Raw genomic sequence first — 20,029 nt, 5'->3', positions numbered from 1 at the left:
GCCCTGTTTCCCAATTGTCACATGTTCTTTGTTTGAAAAGGTCTATGAATGTTTCATGTAACAACCTCATCAAACGAGCGCTATATTGGGAGATGCACATTTCTTTTGTCTGCCTTGGGAGGGTGATACAGTATTTATTATCTTACAAAACAGCCAGCAACATGCAAGAGAATTTGATTTATTTAAAGAAGAACTGCAGGAAAACTTTGAACTGCAGAAAAAATTGGATATTTTGTTTAATTCACTTAATAAGGCACAAAAAAAAAAACTAATTAGTCCGACAACACAGATTGCCAATGCAACCGTGTCTTAGCATCAGCACACCGACAAAGCCTTTTCTATGCTGTCCCATCTTTAAGCATGTAATTTGCATTAAAATCTATTTTTGTAAAGTTTGGGTTGGGGGTTTAAACCTCTGTCATGTTGTGGAGCTGTCTGTGTCCCTGATTAGGTAATTCCTCCTTTGTCCGGTGTCCACAGTTACTATAGTGGAAAATCTCTGTTGTCACCAGAATAGAAATCTTTGAGTGCAATTATCTAGTTAGCAGTCTAGATTTCCTCATCCTATAAATTTGTTTTCACTTCCCTTTGTGTCTGTGGAACAGGAAATGAGGGAAACATCATCCAAATGGATGACTAAAAGCTGACAGGGGTTTTAACTCTACCCTTGTTCTTCTAGGAAACAAAATAAACGGAAAGGTTTCTTTCACCCACATAATATCCTTTTTATCCAAGTTTAAATACCACTGCAGTGCTGTGCATGAGATTGTAAGCAGCTAATATGAAGGTGCAATCCTGAAACTGTAATAGCTGCATTACATTTTATTTACTACATACCTAAATATTTTAATTTTATATTTTCCTATAGAAGACAAATCCTATCTACAAAATGTTTTTTTGTGTGTCTTGAAATAGGGAATGTAAACATGAAATTCCTTTTCCTCTGGGTTTTCCCCAGCATTGCATCAGTATGGCTGATACATAAAGCATAAGTTGCAGATATCTGCATTGTTCCTGCCAACATGTCTATTATTGGGTGATACAATCCAGAAATTATACCAGCTGCCATTAAAAATAAATATAACTACTACATAGCTAAACTAAATTGCTTCATTTCTAGTTTCCAGGAATTCAGCCGTCTTTTATATACAAAAGGTCTTAGTATCTGAAATAAGTATTGTGATTATGAATTCTTTCATTCGGGTTTCCCCAGTATTGCATCACTATGGCTGACGCATGAAGCACAGGATGCAGGTCTCTGCTGTGTTCCTGCTGAGTTATTATTTTATTCAGACCTGCTCAGTTATGACCTATTGAATAGACCTTAACAGATTGTAATGTATTACGCATTACCAAATGTGCTTTGAAGTTAACATCATAGGGATTCCATTAGGGGTAACAAGGTTGTTAATAAAATTGTAGAATTTAGACTACAGTAATGAAATCCGGGGGATTCTGTAGTGACCAGTCAGAATCCCTGTGTCATTTTAGAATGCAGCGAAAGAGCAATAATTGATGGGACTGTAATTTATTTGCTAAGTTTCCATTTTTTGGCCATTTTAGAGTGGTTTTACCTCTCATTATGATCTTTGCTAAGGCAGATTGTTTCATTTCCTTTTATTTTGTCCTATACTAAAACCATGTCCTAAATTCTCAGACGTTATTGAACATGGGCATACCATTATTTTTACATGCCCCAATTACTATGGACTCTGAGCACACATCCAAATACCAAATTACAAACATGCCAAAAAAGACATTGCAATAAAATGCAGGTGTCTACAGATTTTTGCACAGCTGTGGGTTAGGGCCATTTGCATTCTGATTCTTTTATGCACTTTGAGTGACTGTTAGAAATAATAAATGGGCATTCCTCCAAAATGCATGCGTAAAGCATGTGAGTAACACGTGTTGGCACATACAGCTATAGCAGATCTTGGAGGTGGTGAGGTTTTGTACCACCCATTGAGATATCTGTATCATATCACATTGCAGCTACTAATTAAAAATGTAAACTACCATGTGTAGTATTAGTTTTATACTTAGTTCATTTATTTCTTATGGTCAGGGCCAAGCAAAAACATTATGTAATGTTTACTTACTTTTTGTAAAGAACCTTAAAAAAGGAATGAAAATGAGTTCAAAAATGTAAAACAAAAATCCCAAAAGCTAGGGATTTCCAAAAGTGTGCCCAGGTCAACCACTGTGAAACCATGAGTAGCCATTGCATTACTTTAACAGAGTAAAAACATGGTTTGTGAAAAAGACCTATGACTATCTAAAGATAATGGCACTGTTGTACTTTTTCTGGTTTGAACAATAATGTGTTTTGTAGGTATGTTGATTGCTCTGTCTTCTAAAGGAAGAAGGCACTAAAGGTTGCATTTGTTATTCCATGTTTATAATATATCTTTGAAATGTGATTTTACAGACATTTTACAACAGTCCTTTAAAACACACAACTGAAAATACATTTTACAATACTAACAATACAGTTTCCTTTTATTGAATGTGTTGTGATAAATGTGTAGGAGTGGACAGTGCTTTAATTTTCCTATTATTTTCTTGTTTAGGGAGTCTTAACTCCCTCCATGGACCATACCATGTCACTACAGCCTGCATCAATGATTAGCCCTCTGACCCAGCAGATGAGTCATCTGTCATTAAGCAGCAGTGGAACAGTAAGTGACCTCCTTATTGTGACAGTTCATAACATAATTGCTTTGTTTTGTATCCAAGGTAATTGCATGCATACACTGTGGATATGTGTAATAAGCTCATTTACACTGGGCTTGCTAACACTGCTGCATGGAGTAAGCGAGCCATCACAAACCAGTCTTGGGATATTTGAAGAGATTGGTAGTTTATTTCTGGAATGGTGGGAGTTGATGACAAAAGTTTACCCTTTCTGGAAATAACTGTTGGCTCAGCGAGGATCAGAGAAGAAATAGCTCTGTGCCCTAAATGTTTTATGACTTTTTAATGCACATTCAGGAAGAAAAGCAGATAATGGGAAGCTGATTGATTTCCTTGTAACTTCCAAAATGAGACCTACCCTCCACACTGCACCTCAGATTCATAATTTATTCAGCTGTTGCTTTAGAAGCACATTTCTTTAAAGTGGACCTAGCATCAGATATATTCTTCATGTTAAGTATCTGTGTGCTAAGTAATGAAAAACCTACAAGTATTTATTACTCTCAAAGATTACAATATTCTCCCGGGCCATACATTGGTGTGTTTCTATAAGAAGTATGGGACCATTTTCTTTTCCCAGGTGTTATTGGGGGTCAACATCTACTCCCTGAAGTAAGATGATGACTCAAAAATGGCAAAGTCATTAATATTAATTATTTGATGCTGCTTGCAAAAGGCTTAGAAACATCTGTGCAAGTGATTTTTACAAAAAATTGTGAAAAAAAGAAACCACCACTTTGCGGACACTTGCAGAGGCATTTGCAAACTCCTGAATAATCTAGCAGTGATAGCCTGGTGGTTGATAGTAGGTTCAAGAATCCAGGTGCCCGGAAAAAAAGTGAATGTGCAAAAACACACCACAAAAAAACGTGCACTTGGGGTACTGTTGTAATCCCTCCTCAAAAGTGGAACGGCCACCCAGGTTCCCCAGACCCCCCGGGGCATAATGCTCCTAACTGGCTGGGTACTAAGACCACCCAGCCGAAGCCAAGTAGGCCTGCTAGCCTGTCTGACCGAGATTAGACAGGTCATGTTCGTTGTGGGTTGGCCTAAGCCTTACCACCAGACACCAGGCTGGGAGCTCTCCCAAAAAGAGATTCTCAATAAGGGAAAGCACTGGACCATAAGGCCAGAGCACTTCACCCTCTATCGCCAGTGGCAAACCACTCCAGTGACAGTGACAAACAGCAAAATACATAAAAAAATAAGTGCACAGTGCATAACACACTGGGCAGGATGTAAAATATGCCCATCTGCATTAGCAGCAGCTAATGCTGAATGCTGGTGGTGCTAAATCAGCATAAAAGTGACCTGCCTGTGTACCAAAAACAGCAGCGAGTTGAGCAGACCCTAAGCAAGTCACATACACACGTACAGAGGATTTGTGCATTATTTCGATTGGTACAGGGGAAAGGAGATCTTTCAATGGTCAGATTGTTAAAGAGCTGTCAGTAGCTAAAATAATTTATCAGGCTGAGAAAAGAAAGGAGTGGCAAAGCATAAATACCACACCTAAGCATATAATGGAACCCCCACTGTTAGTTATGACTCATGTAATTAACTTACACCAAACCCATTTCAGTAACACAAGCATACAGGCACAAAAAGGTATCTGGCACAACACCCAGTATATAATGGCAGTGGGTGAATGATGTTATTATATGATGCAGAGATGTTAAGATAACAAGGGCTCATAAAAGTTGCTGTAGTGTCTTCCCGAAGCCCCACAGACTGAATGCTTTAATATTCCTACGTCGCAAGACATAAATTTGCTGGAGCCTCGGCTGTCACATCTTCATTCATAGGTCTTCTTACATAACCTTAGACTGTTATTCATGCTTTTGCATAGAAATGCGAAATGACCTGTTATTCCATACTGCAGAAGAATTACAGCTCTGTTGATAAATCTAGAAGTTTATAGCTTGCAGTGTCTCACAAGAAGCATATCCTTGCCACCTGCATTAAATCTAAGCAGACTGACCTGAATTAAATAAGTTGTTATTAGTTGTTAAGTTAAATATGTTAGTTTGCTAATTATTTTTTTTTACCTTCTCTACATCCTTTGTTGCATCTCAGTGATGTTGATCTCTCACGGTATTGTTGCAGCCTCCTTCTGGCAACCATATGCTCGCCAGTGGCTGCATGGCATGTCTAAGGGCGGGTTGTCTGATGGTGAACCATGCTCTCCGTTTCCCATTCCATCAGATGAAGATTTTGTCTATTGAAATATTAATTTCATATTTTCTGCTAATTGAGTCCCCCAACACCAGATCAACACATCTAAGTTCTGAAGAATGGAGGGTGGTTGGAACCCCCCAAACTCATTGGATGTTCTTCTTAACAAAGCAATATTATTATTAAAAGTATTATCGGACTTGTTAACTCACTACCTGGGACTCCTTTTGCATTTCCTTTTTTTTGGGTGTGTTGGTGTCACAGTGTAGTTTTAACTGTACTTAATCACACCAGGGTCTGTCACTCCTCATTCTTCCATCAACTTAACCTGCTATTGCTGGATAGCAGTACTGAGAAATACAAGATGTATTTTCACTGTGATATTTCCACCATAATTCTTATTCCCAAAGGATTATAGACTACGCCGGTTTTTCTCTCAACCTTTATTCCTCAGGGGAGCCCTTGAAATAAACCCCTATAAAAAGTAACAATTGGGGGCTCAGGTGAGAAGAATGCCACTTACATTGGTCATTATTGAGTGAACCAAGTGGTGGCTCATAATTCCACCTTTTTCAGACAGCCAAGAAGAACGTTGCCATCATGCCACTAGCTCTGCCAAGTTGTGTTGGATACAAAAAAAAAGTAGGCACCATCTGGTAAAAGGTCTCTGATCAACAGCTCAAGTAACCCCAAGGCAACCTGTGGAGGGCCCATTCTTGACAATGGCTGCTGTACACTATAATTTAGTATCTTATCATTTATTTAAAAGAAAAAGGTGATTTTAATTTGGGATGGGACAATCTTTTAAGTAAATTAATTTTTTTTTCTTTTAGTATATGCCTGCCACAACAGCTATGCAAGGAGCGTATATACCGCAGTACACACACGTCCAAACAGCTGCCGTCTCTGTGGAGGTCAGTATTAATGTCTTGAGTGCTGACATCAACCAAACAGATCAGGCCTGAGTTGAATGCCAAAGTGAGATATCTGGTCACAAACCTGAGCATTTCATACTGAGCACATCATCAAATGATGCATAAGAATAAGCTATACAAGTTATGTCAGTAAAACCAGCATGTCAAAATTATCAGGAGATCTTGAGTTATAGGCAGCTAATGATGTTTGTAAAGCTTAGCTTTTCTTGGAAAAGTCAAATTTGACTCCGCCTATCCTACCGCCATTAAAGATGATGGATTGCCATACTGACCAATTTAGATGCAGTAGAGGGCCAGCCCAAGGTTGTCTTTTACAGAAGAAGATTTTGACAAGTAGTTTTCATTAAAAGGAACTTCTTAGCATTTTTTTTCATGGTTTGCTGTGTGTGAATTGAAAAGGTTTGTGACAGGTTTATTGGAATGTAAATTACCTTGTCAGCCTATTTATTGTGCAGAGCTGGGGAAAGCTATGTTTGCTAATGATTTATGAAGTAGTTTTGTACAATGACCATGCTTTACTGTTCTGTCTCTTAGGGAAATATTAGAATCTCTATGTGTCTATTTGGCTTCAACTTGGCAATCGTTCACCTCACTAAACTTCTTGGAATAGAAAGAGAATATACACATGTACAATATATAAAAAATATTGTTATAAAAATGAATATGATCAAGAAAATTTATAGTCCAATGTTTTCCCAAGCCCCTTTTAGATGGTTGCACCAACCAGCACTTTTCAGTAACCAACCGGTTGTCTTTGGGTGGTTACTGAATATACATGCTGCCACCTGCCTACAGCTTCCCCCGCCCCAGTGTGGCAAAATAGAACCGTTCTTTAAAGTGCCTATAATCTAAAAAGTTGGGGGTAGAGTTCTATTTAAAAATGTATCCTTACTCAAAATATTCTGTATTTGCCCTTTTACATAAACCCTCTCAATAAAAAAAAAAAAAAACATATTGGAGGAGGATGTATCCTATCCTATTTTGCCAATCTCAGTACTATAATAATTATGTGTAATTTCCTCCAGGAACCCAATGCTCAACAACAAGTTACAGTAGAGACGTCTAGTGAACATTCTCCATACACCTATCAACAAAACAAGTAACTCTAAAAGGTAAGGGAATATTTATGCATTTTAAAGACTTCAAACTAGTTACTAAATGGTACAATTTGTATTTACTATTGTATTTAGTATATTCTCTGAATTCATTTATTTTGTGTTTAGTCATTTGTTATTTTCTATTATAGTATTTTCTTCCTTTCATGACTGTCCCTCCAGTGTTTCATATAAACCTTAAGGACAAGTTTCTTGTAGATAATCATGCGTTGTCGTCATGATCTGATTTGCTGCTGCAGTATGCTATAGTCACATTCTGTGTTCCTGGGAACATTCCAGAAATCAGCATATCATTACATAGGGAACTATCCATTTACTAGACCAGCAAGATTTCTAGGATTGGTAAAATGTAAATCCCATAATTACTGTATGTTACAATTGTAAGGCAACAAGTCTGTGGTTAGTTTCCAACAGATCTTCTGTTTTTAGGCAATACCCAATTATTTGCAGTTAACATGTATCCAGAGGTAATAAAAATTTTCACCTAGATAAGAGAGCAAACTAGCCAATCCTGTTGATTTACAAGGCAGTAAATTCTATAAATGAAGCTAAAAAGGCAAGCTGGAAAGAAGGGAGGTAAATAGGGAGTAATAATTGCCACCACCCTTATATAAATAGGCTCCATAGTCGAGCATCATAGAGTCAAAACTGGTAAGTAGAAAGAATCTGACTTAGATAAAACCCCAAACTCTTGATGATCCAACCAGAAATCCTAAAAGCTGATAATGTTATGTAGTGAGTTCCCCAAAATGCTTCAGCTGTACTAAAATCCCTAGCAGTGCTATTAGCTCTGGTCACTTTAGGAAAATCATCCCTAATAAGCCTAACAACAAAAAGTGGAATGCAACTTCTACATTGAACGACTGGTAGACTGCAATATTTATATTTGTTGTAGGAACACTTAAAACTGAAATACACTAATTTTATTTAATTGATTTTTATGCTATTATTATTAATTAATATTATTAATAATATTAATAAATATAAAAAGCTTTATATATCTGAATAGTAAAGAGCCAAGATTTAGTAACACAAATGTATAGAAAAAATAATCATCTGATAAAGTAGACATTGTTATGGCTGTGAGGCTTGTACCTATGTTGTATGATTACTCAAAAGTCTGAGCAACCTAAGTCCTTGTGCTTTGTCATTTTACTGGATGGGGCCTGGATTCTGGGCATTAACACCTGTAGCGCTGCCTAGGACATGGATCCTGGGCATTGCCACTTAGAGCTCTACATGGGACATGGTTTCTGGGCATTGCCATCTAGAGCTCTGCATAGGACATGGAATCTGGGCATTGCCATCTAGAGATCTGTATAGGACATGGATTCTGGGCATTGCCATCTAGAGCTCTGCATAGGACATGGAATCTGGGCATTGCCATCTAGAGTTCTGGGCATTGCCATCTAGAGCTCTGCATGGGACATGGATTCTGGGCATTGCCATCTAGAGCTCTGCATAGGACATGGATTCTGGGCATTGCCACTTAGAGCTCTGCATGGGATGTGGTTTCTGGGCATTGCCACTTAGAGCTCTGCAAGGGATGTGGTTTCTGTGCATTGCCACTTAGAGCTCTGCAAGGGACGTGGTTTCTGGGCATTGCCACTTAGAGCTCTGCATATGACATGGATTCTGGGCATTGCCACTTGGAGCTCTGCATAGGACATGGATTCTGGGCATTGCCACTTGGAGCTCTGCATAGGACATGGATTCTGGGCATTGCCACTTGGAGCTCTGCATGGGACATGGTTTCTGGGCATTGCCATCTAGAGCTCTGCCACCAATGTAGAGATCTCCACACTGACGTTGTCAAGGTCTACCCGCCTTTTCTTGCTCTTGGATTGGGTTTTTTAAACTCAATTTTGATGGCAAAGGAGACTCTATAGCTAAAAGGGCACAGTTACTTTTACTAAGCTCACTGCTCCAAAATATCATTGTTGAAAGAACCGTTCCTTTAACAATCAACGTAATCAGGAATTTCTCAACAAAACGGGGCAAGGGTTGTCTTTTTACATTTCCTTTTTAACATATTAGCTGTAAGCCTGTTGTCAGCCCTTGGGTGTAGCAGCCCTGAATGAATTGTATTTATTTAGTAGTAGCTGTCACTGAGATGAGGACAGGTCAGGTGAGTTCATACAGAGATTTAGCATAGCTGGAATGCCTATGGCTTTGATGGGTGCATACCGTCTTCTAGGCAGATTCAGTCACAATGGCAACACTGTGTTTACACACACAACACTGCTATTACTCTGGGGATTGTTTAGAGCCATTGAAACTGTTTTCTGTTAAAAAGAAACACTGTGAGGACTCCTATCACAGATTTTACAGGTGCCAGCATGTAGCATTTATTTCCAAAATTGCAATAAAGGCTGGCACTTAATTATGCAAATACAACTCTTGGCTAATCCAAAATATGGACCACACATGGAACCCTGTAGGCATCGAGATGTGGTATTGTGTTATAGACTGCATTGTTATATAAAGTGTCTTGACAAGTACATTTATGATTAGGTTGTATTAGCAAAATACATCAAGGTGCTTCCTACTAGATGAACAGTCTATAATAATGACCTTACCAGTACCATTGAAGCTTTACTGTACTACTGAAAAAATGTAATCAAAGTGTACATAGATGCTGAGGAGCGCACTGATTGCTGACTTGGGGGGCATTAGGTCCGATGACGGGGTGGGGTGATAACTCTGCTGAGAGGGCTGTTGCTCTCACAAGGAACAACCACGGTCCTTAGTGCAGAGCAATACAGGATAAGGATTTTTCTTCTAGGGCGACTAACATAAACATAGGTGGGACATTGATCTTTTTCTATTTGTCTGCACCCAAATAATATTTTACCTTATTGGAAATTACATTTTAACAAACCATGTCTGGGTCTGAATGTACCATATGCTACCTGATGTTTTGAGATAGAGATGGAGAGGTGGATCTGGGACCAAGCATCGGTATTAGGGACAGAGGTGGGTCGGTCTGCTGATGTGCTGTTATACAGAACCTTGGAAGGTCACACTGTGGCCCACACTTCGATATTGGCTTCTAAATTTAATTGGGGGTGACTCATCCATAGATTCAAAGAATATCTTAATTAGCAGACTTTGAAAGCCATTAATTTCTTTATGAATCAATGGGCTCCAGATGTTAACGAAATCTAAGCATACCGTATAATAAACTGAAAGTATCATCAGTTACAACCAATCCAGTGTCAGCTTTTATTTGTGAACCCAGCTAGAATAACAACTAGAAGTTTATAGGTTGCCATATGATTGAAAGGTTCCTAAATTAATAATGTTTTTTTGTTTTTTAAACATCCTTCATTACTATTTATTTGGAGCATATAGCATGACTCAATAAAAATTAGGTTTAATGTTTTAAGCAATAAAAAATATTCAGTACATTATATTGATCTAATTTTTTATGTATGTGCTTATGCCATTGTTTTTATTAGGGCGTTTCCTATTCCAGCTACTCTGACAAACGTAAAATCAAATTATTCACATTTGGTTTTCTTTTGCTAATTTGCTGAAACACTTCCATCTCTGAAACATAATCACTGATCTTTGTGTTGTCCCAAGAAAAGAACAAGGAGGGTTTACTAGACTTCTTGGGAAAGCAGGGAATGTACACAACACACTGTACAGCTCTGAATTTATGGCATGACAACTTATATTTTAAGATCCTAACACCTGTTGCTTTTACAGAAAGTAGGAACTCTTTAAATATTTCTCAATTAAAAAAAAAAGTACAATATACATTTATTAGGTTTGTCTCCTAAACTATAGCAAGCTCTTCAGGGCAGGGCCCTTTCCTCCTGTGTCACTGACTGTATTCGTCTGTCATTTGCAACCCCTATTTATTGTACAGCGCTGCGTAATATGTTGGTGCTATATAAATCCTGTTTATTAATAATAATAATAATATATAATCATATTAATAATCAAAGGTTGATATTATACCCAGGCAATGCAAAGATCAAGCACATAAAAAGAGAACAGTGAGATTAAACCTTACAGGGGTTTAGTAAAGTCAGAATAATGATTGCTTACTGATGGCTGTGGACATGCTAATTTTTCCTAATATTGGATGGTTTTGAATTTGTAATAAACAGCAGCAAAAGCCATATATTCTGCTTGTTTTACACATAAAATTAAAACTAAACTTAATTACCGTAGTAGCTGCATGATAACATAGGAATCTTTTGATTGAAGAAATTTATCAGAATGCTATTAATGGGGTCTGCATATGTTACCGTTTGATGCAAAATTGATAGCACTCACTTTGGTCATCGGGTCACTTGTCAGTTCATTAGTAATGAAGTGCTTAAATGGTAAGAATGAGCAAAGCTCTCCTGCAAGACTAACCTGGCATTTGACGTGAAAGAGGAAACTAGGGTGGAAATTACTCATTTACTTAAATCTCAGCAAGAGTAGTGACTGGAAGAATTTAACTACTGCACCACCTAGTGACACACCTACGTCATTGCAATTGCTAAAGCAGACATTCACCATGTCATCGGCTTTTCTGATCATGTCTATACATACAACATCCCTGTGTTTCCTTAATTTTTCTATGTGTCCTTAAATTGGGGTTGAAAACACTGCAGCAGCTACACATCATTGCACTTAAAGGTTGTGTAAATTCAAAATCTGCAGGAACTTATTGCAAAAAGTATACATTTTTTAACAATTAGTAAACATTTATCAGAGACCTAAAATTGTACAATTGTTTTTACTGATTTTCCTTGTCTGGTGGAATGGCATTTATTTCCTTTTATATTGTCTGCACAATTTATTGGTGGTAATTTTTTTTTTTTATTATAGTATTAATGCTTTTACAATAAATGATAATTACGGTGCAAAAAAATAACTTAAAAAAATAACAAAATATTGGCCTTAAAAAAAAATATTGCTTGAAAAGACAGAAAACAAAAATTTGGAATTAATAATTTTTTCTTTCTCTCTTTCTCACAGATGGAGTGATGACCTTGATTGGGGGAAATGAAGTTCAGATGCTTAAACAATCATGGATTTTTCTGAACAATCGTGCTTTATGAATTGACAGTTTTGCACAGGTTCTTGGGAAAAAAAAAACATTATTTATAACAAAATCAACTCAAACTATTTTTGCTATAAGTTCTATGAAGTGCATAAAAACCTTCAATTCATCTAGTGTCTGTTCCCCTGAACAGGTTTATTTTATTATGGAAATTTTTATCTAGTAATATAACACAAAAAGAGACAGACTACAGGCTTTTCTCTGGATATGCACAGGTGGCTATTTGTATGAGGATACGTGCATGACAGACAATTTTTGTGTTATTTTTTTTCTTTTCTTTTTTTCCTTTTTTTTTGTTTTGTTTTGTTTTGTATGGAACTTTCATTGATAAATTTGTAAGGACTTGGGATTCTTTTGTTCTTTTTTTTTCCCCTTTTCTTTTCTTTGAAGGTTAACCATTTTACTGGCCAGCGAAAAAAATAATTGCAAAACTATAAAAAAAAAAAATCGCTGGTTTCTCAATGTTCTGATTCCAACAAGAAGGCATTTTAATGTGATGCCTCCGTGCTTGCAGTGTGTGAGTGTTGCTGTAGTGCCGTGTTGCAGTTGCTGTCCGTTTTCTGACTCCTTGTAATTTTTTTCTCATAGCGTGAAGTGTCTTATCTTTTTCCAATGAATTCCAATTTGCCTTAAAAACTTTTAATGCTGTAGCTTTTTTTTCCTCCACGCAATTACTAGAAAAAAAACAAAAAAAAAGTGTAGATTGCTTTGACCAGGTAAGCTGGTCGGTTTTGCCTTGTAAAACAGCAGCATAGGGCTTCTAAAAGGTAGTTAATAAAATTGCTGAAAATCTGGCTTTTTAATGTGTAGTAGATGTTTTTAATGAATTTCTTTTCACGTAATGTGTATGGTAGTGAAAAAAAAAATATGTTGGGCGGGCGGGGAGGCGGGAAAATGTTTTGTGTGAAACACATTTTCTGATGGGGAGGGAGGGATGTTTTAATAGAATCAGTTGTTTGTAAGGCCTTATGCCAACAATTTGCTCTGGTAGTCTAAGCGATTTTAGGAAATCTGCTGTAAGATGCAATGTAAAAACTGTTTTGCTTTATTTTTTTTTTTTTTTTTTCAGATTAACTTGATGTTTTAGTGTATGTAGAATATAGGAATTGGGATAGGGGATTTGTCAGCGAATGTGTTTTTCTTGTTTTGTTTTTTTTCCTCTGTTTTGGTTGTTTCTTTATACAATTAATGATAGTACTTTAGTTGATTGTGCTCAAACCTTGCAAACAAAAAGTGCTGTTACAGCAACATGGCAAAAAGCTAAAGGACTTTAAAGAAATAAGCTGAGATATAAGTGGAATTTGTCAGTACATTGGGTACTCGCTCTCCATTAGGTGAAAATAATAAAAGAAAATAAAAAAAAAGACTGGGCACTTTTAAAGGTAACTTTACCAAAGAACAAAGAGCCAGTAACCAATCTTCCAGATTATTCTCAGCGTGATTTTTTTCTGTATTCTTTATTTTTGCCGGACCAGTTTGCGGTTAGGAGAATGTGCCTTTTTTTGTACATTTGCATTTTTTTTAAATAGTTTTAGTAAATGTATGGACACAATATCAAAAGCATGAAGGAAGACTTGGATCCAAGCAGTGCCACACTTCACATCATCACTACAAGTATTAATTGTAACGAAAAAATAAAAATAAAAACACCTTTTTGAAACTATGAAATTCCTGATTGGTCAAATACAGCATTTTTGTTTCCTTTTATATATATTTTTTTATTAACACATTAGATTGATCACTGCTTATATTATGGCTGTTTTTATTCTAATTGCATATGTAAAAGAAAAGAATTTTGTTGTCTTCCAAAACTGTGTACTCGCCTGGTCAGCAGTGTGATCAGTTATCTACCTCAAAACTTTATTTCCTTTTTTATTGGGACAGGTTGCTGGCATTGCCTGTTTCCTCCGACCAAATCCTCCTAGCTGGAGCTAGGGCTAAGCAGTTTTATTGTTACTTTTTATTTCATTTTTTCATATTTTTTTTTTTTACTATATTAAGTATTTAGTAATAATCTGCATGTATTTGATTTTTAGACAGCAGTGAGATTTCATAGTTTCAAAAGTAATTGCTGCTCTGAGTTTAGATTTTAGTAAAAAAAAAATACATATTCATGAGAAGTGTTTTTGTTCTTCTTTTTTTATTTTATTTTTTTGCAGAGGAATTCAACAAAAGTTGTGGTATAATTGGTTCAAAGCTCCCTGGAATATAATTGCTTTAATTGAACACCTTTGCTGCTTGAGGTGTGTGGTTTATTATTATGGATGTTCAAACAGCCCCTTCAGCAGTAAAGACATAGAAGTTCAGACATGCAGGTAGTCCTCCTCTATTGAATTAATTCTGAACTCTAAAAATCTTATTAAAACTCAAATCTCTGTTGTTTTAATTCAATTCATTTAGTTCTAATAAAAGGGGATTTTAATCACTGCTGCAGGTGTCTGAACAATGTGCCATACTTTGTGTCTGGGTAAGATTTGGAACATTAAAACATAACCTCTGTACATAAAAATAATCAGTTAAACATCACATAGTAGACAGCCATTAAATTATAAAAATAAAATTAATTTATGAAGAAAGACCTTTTGTACAGATTGAAAAAAGATTTTCATAGAGATATCTATATGATCAAGAGAGTTAATTTTTTTATTTTTGTTTTACTAGTGCCACAAACTTGCCAGTGGTAACTTATTTGTCCGGTTCAAGACAACTCTGTAGTTATTGTTAAACGCCAAAATAAAAATTTTTGAACTGTAAATTTGATTAGATTGTTAGCTTTTTCTGTTTTGTTTCTTTTGAAAACTTTTGAATAAAAAAAGATACAAAAGATGAATTGGTTTTGTGTTTTTGTTATTTTTTGTTCAGTTTAGTACCTGTTCATGGCTTTTACTCCGTTAAATACAGAATTATCAGATTTACAAAATATGATTTTTATTCATATACACCGGGACAAAAAAATTTATTGGAAGCTAAACAAATTAGATTTGATATATAACCATTTGATTGACTTAAATTGATATTTTTCATAATACAAATAAAATTGTTAAACCCATAAAGCCTTTCATAGCATGAATCCACAGAAATACTGATATACATGGCAAAATGATCCACCTGGATGCACAAGATATATGAGAATAGGCAATCCATCAGATTCATAGAAATTCTTTACTAGGAAATGTAGCTTACCAACACATCACACCAGTTTCGGGGGCCTTGCAGGAGTTTTATCTCACTTGAAAGTTGCATTATTGCCATGTTTAACACATTGTAATATTCAGATTTAACTCACAGGCAAAATGTTTGCTCACACTCCGAGGAACCTCCTATAAACTATAGTAACCACATCATATCCTGCCTCTTTTTCCTACCATACCCACCACATATAAATACACGTGTTTCAGTTTCTCCCATTTAGTGTATATGTATATATGTGTGTGTGTGTGTCCACCGCAATAGGATTTTTAATTCTATACAGAATAAGGCATTAAATGCATTGTCAAGTGTTTGATGATAAGCCTACAGCACTATACTAGATATAAAAAATAGTTTAAAACCCAAACGCCATACATATATCAAAGATAAGGATAAATGCAGCTCTATTTTCATTAATACATCATAGATTTTTTTTTTTTTTTTTGCCATTCGTGTATTTACTAGTGTAAATTTGACTTGGTATTCTTTTAAAGTGAAGATAAAAAAGGTCAAAAAACAGTATAGGAGGAAAGAGTTACTCAACAGTTTGCTAGGCTGCTTCACTGTTCAGGATCGATTGGAAAAGAGGCATATTGGTAAATCAAGTGTCAGACAGGACCACATGGAGTAGCTGATGTGTAAATCAGTTGATTAAAGAATCTTTTGAGCAGGGTCCTTTCTTTTCCTGTGCCATACTTTGTACTTGTGATGTAGGCATATTTGTCATCTGTAGGCTCTATTGTACAGTTTTACATAATATGTTGGTGCTTTTTTTAAATAAAAAAATGTAATCAAATAAAAAATCACATTGATGAACCAAAATAAAAACCTTCTGACAGGTTCTATTTCATGTGCATTGTTAGCCTAGTGCAGATTTAAACTTTTAGTTAAGTAAGACACAGTGCTAAAAGAGTTCACATGGCATCAACCATTGTCTTGGGGGATCTAAGGCTTTCTTTTGTATCAAATACCATTTAGAGCTATTACAATAGAATAGAAGAACTGTAATACCGGTGTCACTGTTATTCCCCCTGGAATAGTCTCATTTCAGGGCAGCTGTTAAACATAATACTTCCCTGCCCCTGCTGCTCACTTACAGATTAAAGGTGTCAGTCAGGGGAAAAGGAGATGGCTGGTCCAATCTGTAAAAGTAGGCAGAGAAAATCAAGAAATACCGAGCCAAGTAGGTGAGAGTAAACATAACCCTGTCTGCTCTATTCTAAGGAAAAGCTGCAAAGCGAGATCTTCTGTGCAGCAACGAATGGGTTTGCATTGCAGAAAAGAATCCATCTAGTTTATATTAAAAGTTAAAAACACAGAAGTCTCCAAAAGTAGAAAGGCAAAATTTGGAAGCTCATTCTATGAAACCTGAACTCTCTTTCTGAGAAATAATTAAAATTATTTTTTTTTATTTATTGAATAGGAAGTGTGCACATGCTTGGTTTATTATTATATTACTGTATCATTTTGTAGTAGTTTTAGACCTCATACATTTGTTAATAAATAAATTACTATAAATATGACTAATGATCTATTTGCTTAGTAATACTGCACAATACTGAGCAGTTGGGGAGAGTAGAAACTAAGAAGTTTTTTTCTTCTTTTAAGATTCGCACAACTTTAAGCCCAAAATCATAAAATACTTTTTCATTTGGGTATAATAAGAATATGGGTAATTATCATTTTTATTAATTTTTCTAATTTAATTGATTGCTAAAAAATGTGTACATCTTGGATACATGCCATCTGATTTTTAGATTATAATCTCCTATAATTCATATTCAAATAGTTACCCACAAATGGGTTAATACTCAGATCCACATGTGCAGTGTAATTATATGGTATAGAAAACATAAATTTGAAAATTACAAATGAAGTTCTATGGTAAAAATTAAAAAAATGGCCAGACTGGATGTATTTATGGTTATTCAGTCCTGCATCTAAAATCAGATTTTTTTTTTGTTTTCATGTAACAAAGAAGACTGATGGCAACAAAACACCAACTTGTTCATTGTGTCTGCCCTTCTTTTTTATCTTTAATATTTATTTTTACACTTTTGTATGAAGATATACCAATATTTAACCCAAGAATGTTTGCAAACTGTAAAATTACTTTGTGAGGCTGATTCACTAACAGAGTTGTGAGTCTGCATTTATTATATAAATTATAGCTATGTTCACTTTAAAAAGTGAATCGTGCAGACCAAATAAACAGGGATTTCCTCCACACATAAATGAATAACTAATGTGATTTTTTTTGGGTGTTTACTGAGTAAATATTTTTTACTACATTACCAAACCAGCCTACGTCTTTCTACTGAATCTTTTCCAAGCACCCATCATTACTTTCTGTAAAACAACACATGGTGTCCGAAAAATTGGACCGTCAGTGTTTTCAGAAGCAGCTCAGTGCATAGGAGAGGGGTAAAATAAACTGGCCCTGTACCAATGTTGTGAGATGCGCACTACCATGTTCATGTAACATGTGTGATACCGGGTGTGTTGCTGTAATACAAATATGTGAACTAGCCTTTAATGTTTTTTAATAATCATTTTTTCATTCTTCCATAATTCTATGATTGTTCTGCACAATATTGAGTATTCCAAGTAAATACAGTTTACCTAACCCAAGTCAACACATCTCTACTGCTTGTTTTTATCATTATAAAAAACATTGCCAAAATAACAGCAAAAAATAGCCCCTTCAACCACAAGAGGGCAGAAAAACCTGAGAATATTTTGCTTGGGAGGGGTGGTAAGGATAAGATACTTGTAAAATAAAAAAATAAAATTTGGAATAGAATGGTGGAAGTGAAAAGAGCTGGAAGTGATGAATCACCTGACCCACACACTATACTGATTTATTTAGCCGCAGGAGAACAGACTCTTGGATGCAGCATGGATCAGTGTAACAACAAAGACACTTGGGGCTGAACAAGGCTCTCATGTAGAGAAAACATGAATCAGAAACATGACAGGTGTTGCTACTTGTGTTACTACAAAGCCTGAGCCTGTCCAGAGCAGAAGAGTGGATGCCATTAGGGGTATTCCCCTGACATGATTCTCATTGTGTAAGATCTCTGTGCAGACTTTCTGTTATAGACTTCCAGTACAATCTTTAAGCTAAATGAGTTTTAAGAGTAAAAATGGACAAATATCTGATTTATAAAGCTAAAAAGCTCAAAAAGATGTACAAACTTTATACAATTCACTGCACGCGAGCAACATCACCAAGATTCATCCTCCATATTTCCAGTGCAGTAAGTGAGAGTCATCAAGTGCAAAATTGTGGTACCGGCATGATTATCAGGTGAAAATAAAGGGGGAAAATTCTAGAAGAAGAAAACAAATGCAGTCTAACCTTTAATGCAGTGTTTCTTGACCTTTTTAGCATGGGAAACCCCTTGAAATATATTGCAGATTTTCAGGGAACCCCAACTATAGATACCATGTCCACAACTCACACATTGGCTTGGTGGTCAATATTATTTTATGATTATTACATAGCACCAACAAATTATGCAGCTTTTTACAAAGTCCATAGTAATGTCACTAGCTGTCTCTCAAAGCGTCTCACAATCTAATGTCCCTAACAAAGTCATAAGTCTTTATTACTGTATAAGGTCAATTCTTTTGGGGAGAAGCCAATTAACCAAACTGCATGTCTTTGTGGGAGGAAACCCAGCAAACTCCGTGCACATGGCATCCTGGCTGGTACTCCAAGCTTGGATCTAGTGCTGCAAAAGCCTCTGATAGAGTGCTAACCTCCGATCCACTGTGCTGCCCATGTCATAGGAAGAATGTCCTATATGACAGATATCCTAAGGGCTCTGCAACAGAGCTGTAATATAAATTTATCTGCTGGGAATTTATTATTTAAAATTCTTCTATTATTTTCCAAAAAAAAAGACAAGCTTGAGCTCAGCTGCCCGATAAGCTGACTTATTTTGGCAATCAAATTTGGATGCGGGATTATCAGTTTATCTATTTGGTAGATCTATCCTAAGCCAAGATTAACTCCAACTTGACGAACATATCCGAAGCATGCCAGCTATTGAAATACTTCAAAATTAGAACAGCTGAACAAAAGTCTAACAGGAATACCTATCATGACTGAGAAAATCTGCTTGTGCAAATTTACGTATAGGTCTGATACAGGTCAGACATCAAAGAACAATATGACATAGAGCTGTTAGTAGAAGCACAATAGGATCATAGTGGCAGGCTCCGGTATCACCCTGGGGCAACATCTGAGAAGATTTTAAAGTGGTTCTGTTACATACAAATCAAGATAACAGTACTGAAAATGGAAAAATGATCTTTAGATACTTATTATTTATTTACTTTCTTTTATTTAAATAAAAAGTACTGAAAGACAAAACTTTTTTTTTTAATTTGACCTGGAAAGAGTGGGAATGGATTACAAAAGAGCAGTTTACATATCATATATTATTCCTAATTACCTCTTTGTACACTATGATATGCCCCTGCATGCAATGAGAAAACTTTTGGGATTCTTGGTTTACATGACTATACATCTTCAAGCTGAGCAAAGGCATCAAAGTGATCATCTCTGTCTCAGTTTTTCCCTGCTGAAAAAAATCTCTCCTCTCTATGCTTGTTTCTCTGGGAGTGAAAGTGAAGGAAAAACTAAGATTACTATTATTAAACAGTACAGGTAGTCCCCAAGACATCCAATATACAGACGACTCCTAGATACAAATAGGGCTCCCCTGCTCGTTTGTGTGCAGGACAGAGGCTTGAAAGGGGGAGGGGTGGTTAGCATGACTTGCAGAAGAAAATTTTAGCTAAACACAGCTGAGCAACATCTTGTAACTCTTAAATGACCA

General features: G+C 36.0%; 1 protein-coding gene across 1 annotated transcript in view; it reads left to right on the top strand.

Moving 5' to 3' along the window:
* The window catches only part of RBMS1 (RNA binding motif single stranded interacting protein 1), a gene marked incomplete in the record, with an annotated part of 226,083 nt that extends 211,263 nt beyond the window's left edge, over positions 1–14,820 (top strand). The window contains 4 exon segments of the mRNA XM_072418233.1: positions 2,574–2,681; positions 5,706–5,786; positions 6,833–6,919; positions 11,906–14,820. Of these exon segments, the coding sequence (XP_072274334.1) occupies positions 2,574–2,681; positions 5,706–5,786; positions 6,833–6,910 (267 nt within the window).
* Between the last annotated feature and the right edge of the window lie 5,209 nt (positions 14,821–20,029).

Source organism: Pyxicephalus adspersus, chromosome 7 (assembly GCF_032062135.1).
Source record: "Pyxicephalus adspersus chromosome 7, UCB_Pads_2.0, whole genome shotgun sequence".
Lineage (NCBI taxonomy): Eukaryota > Metazoa > Chordata > Amphibia > Anura > Pyxicephalidae > Pyxicephalus > Pyxicephalus adspersus.
Note: the sequence above shows the minus strand (reverse complement) of the source record. Positions and strands in the feature narration are given on the sequence as shown.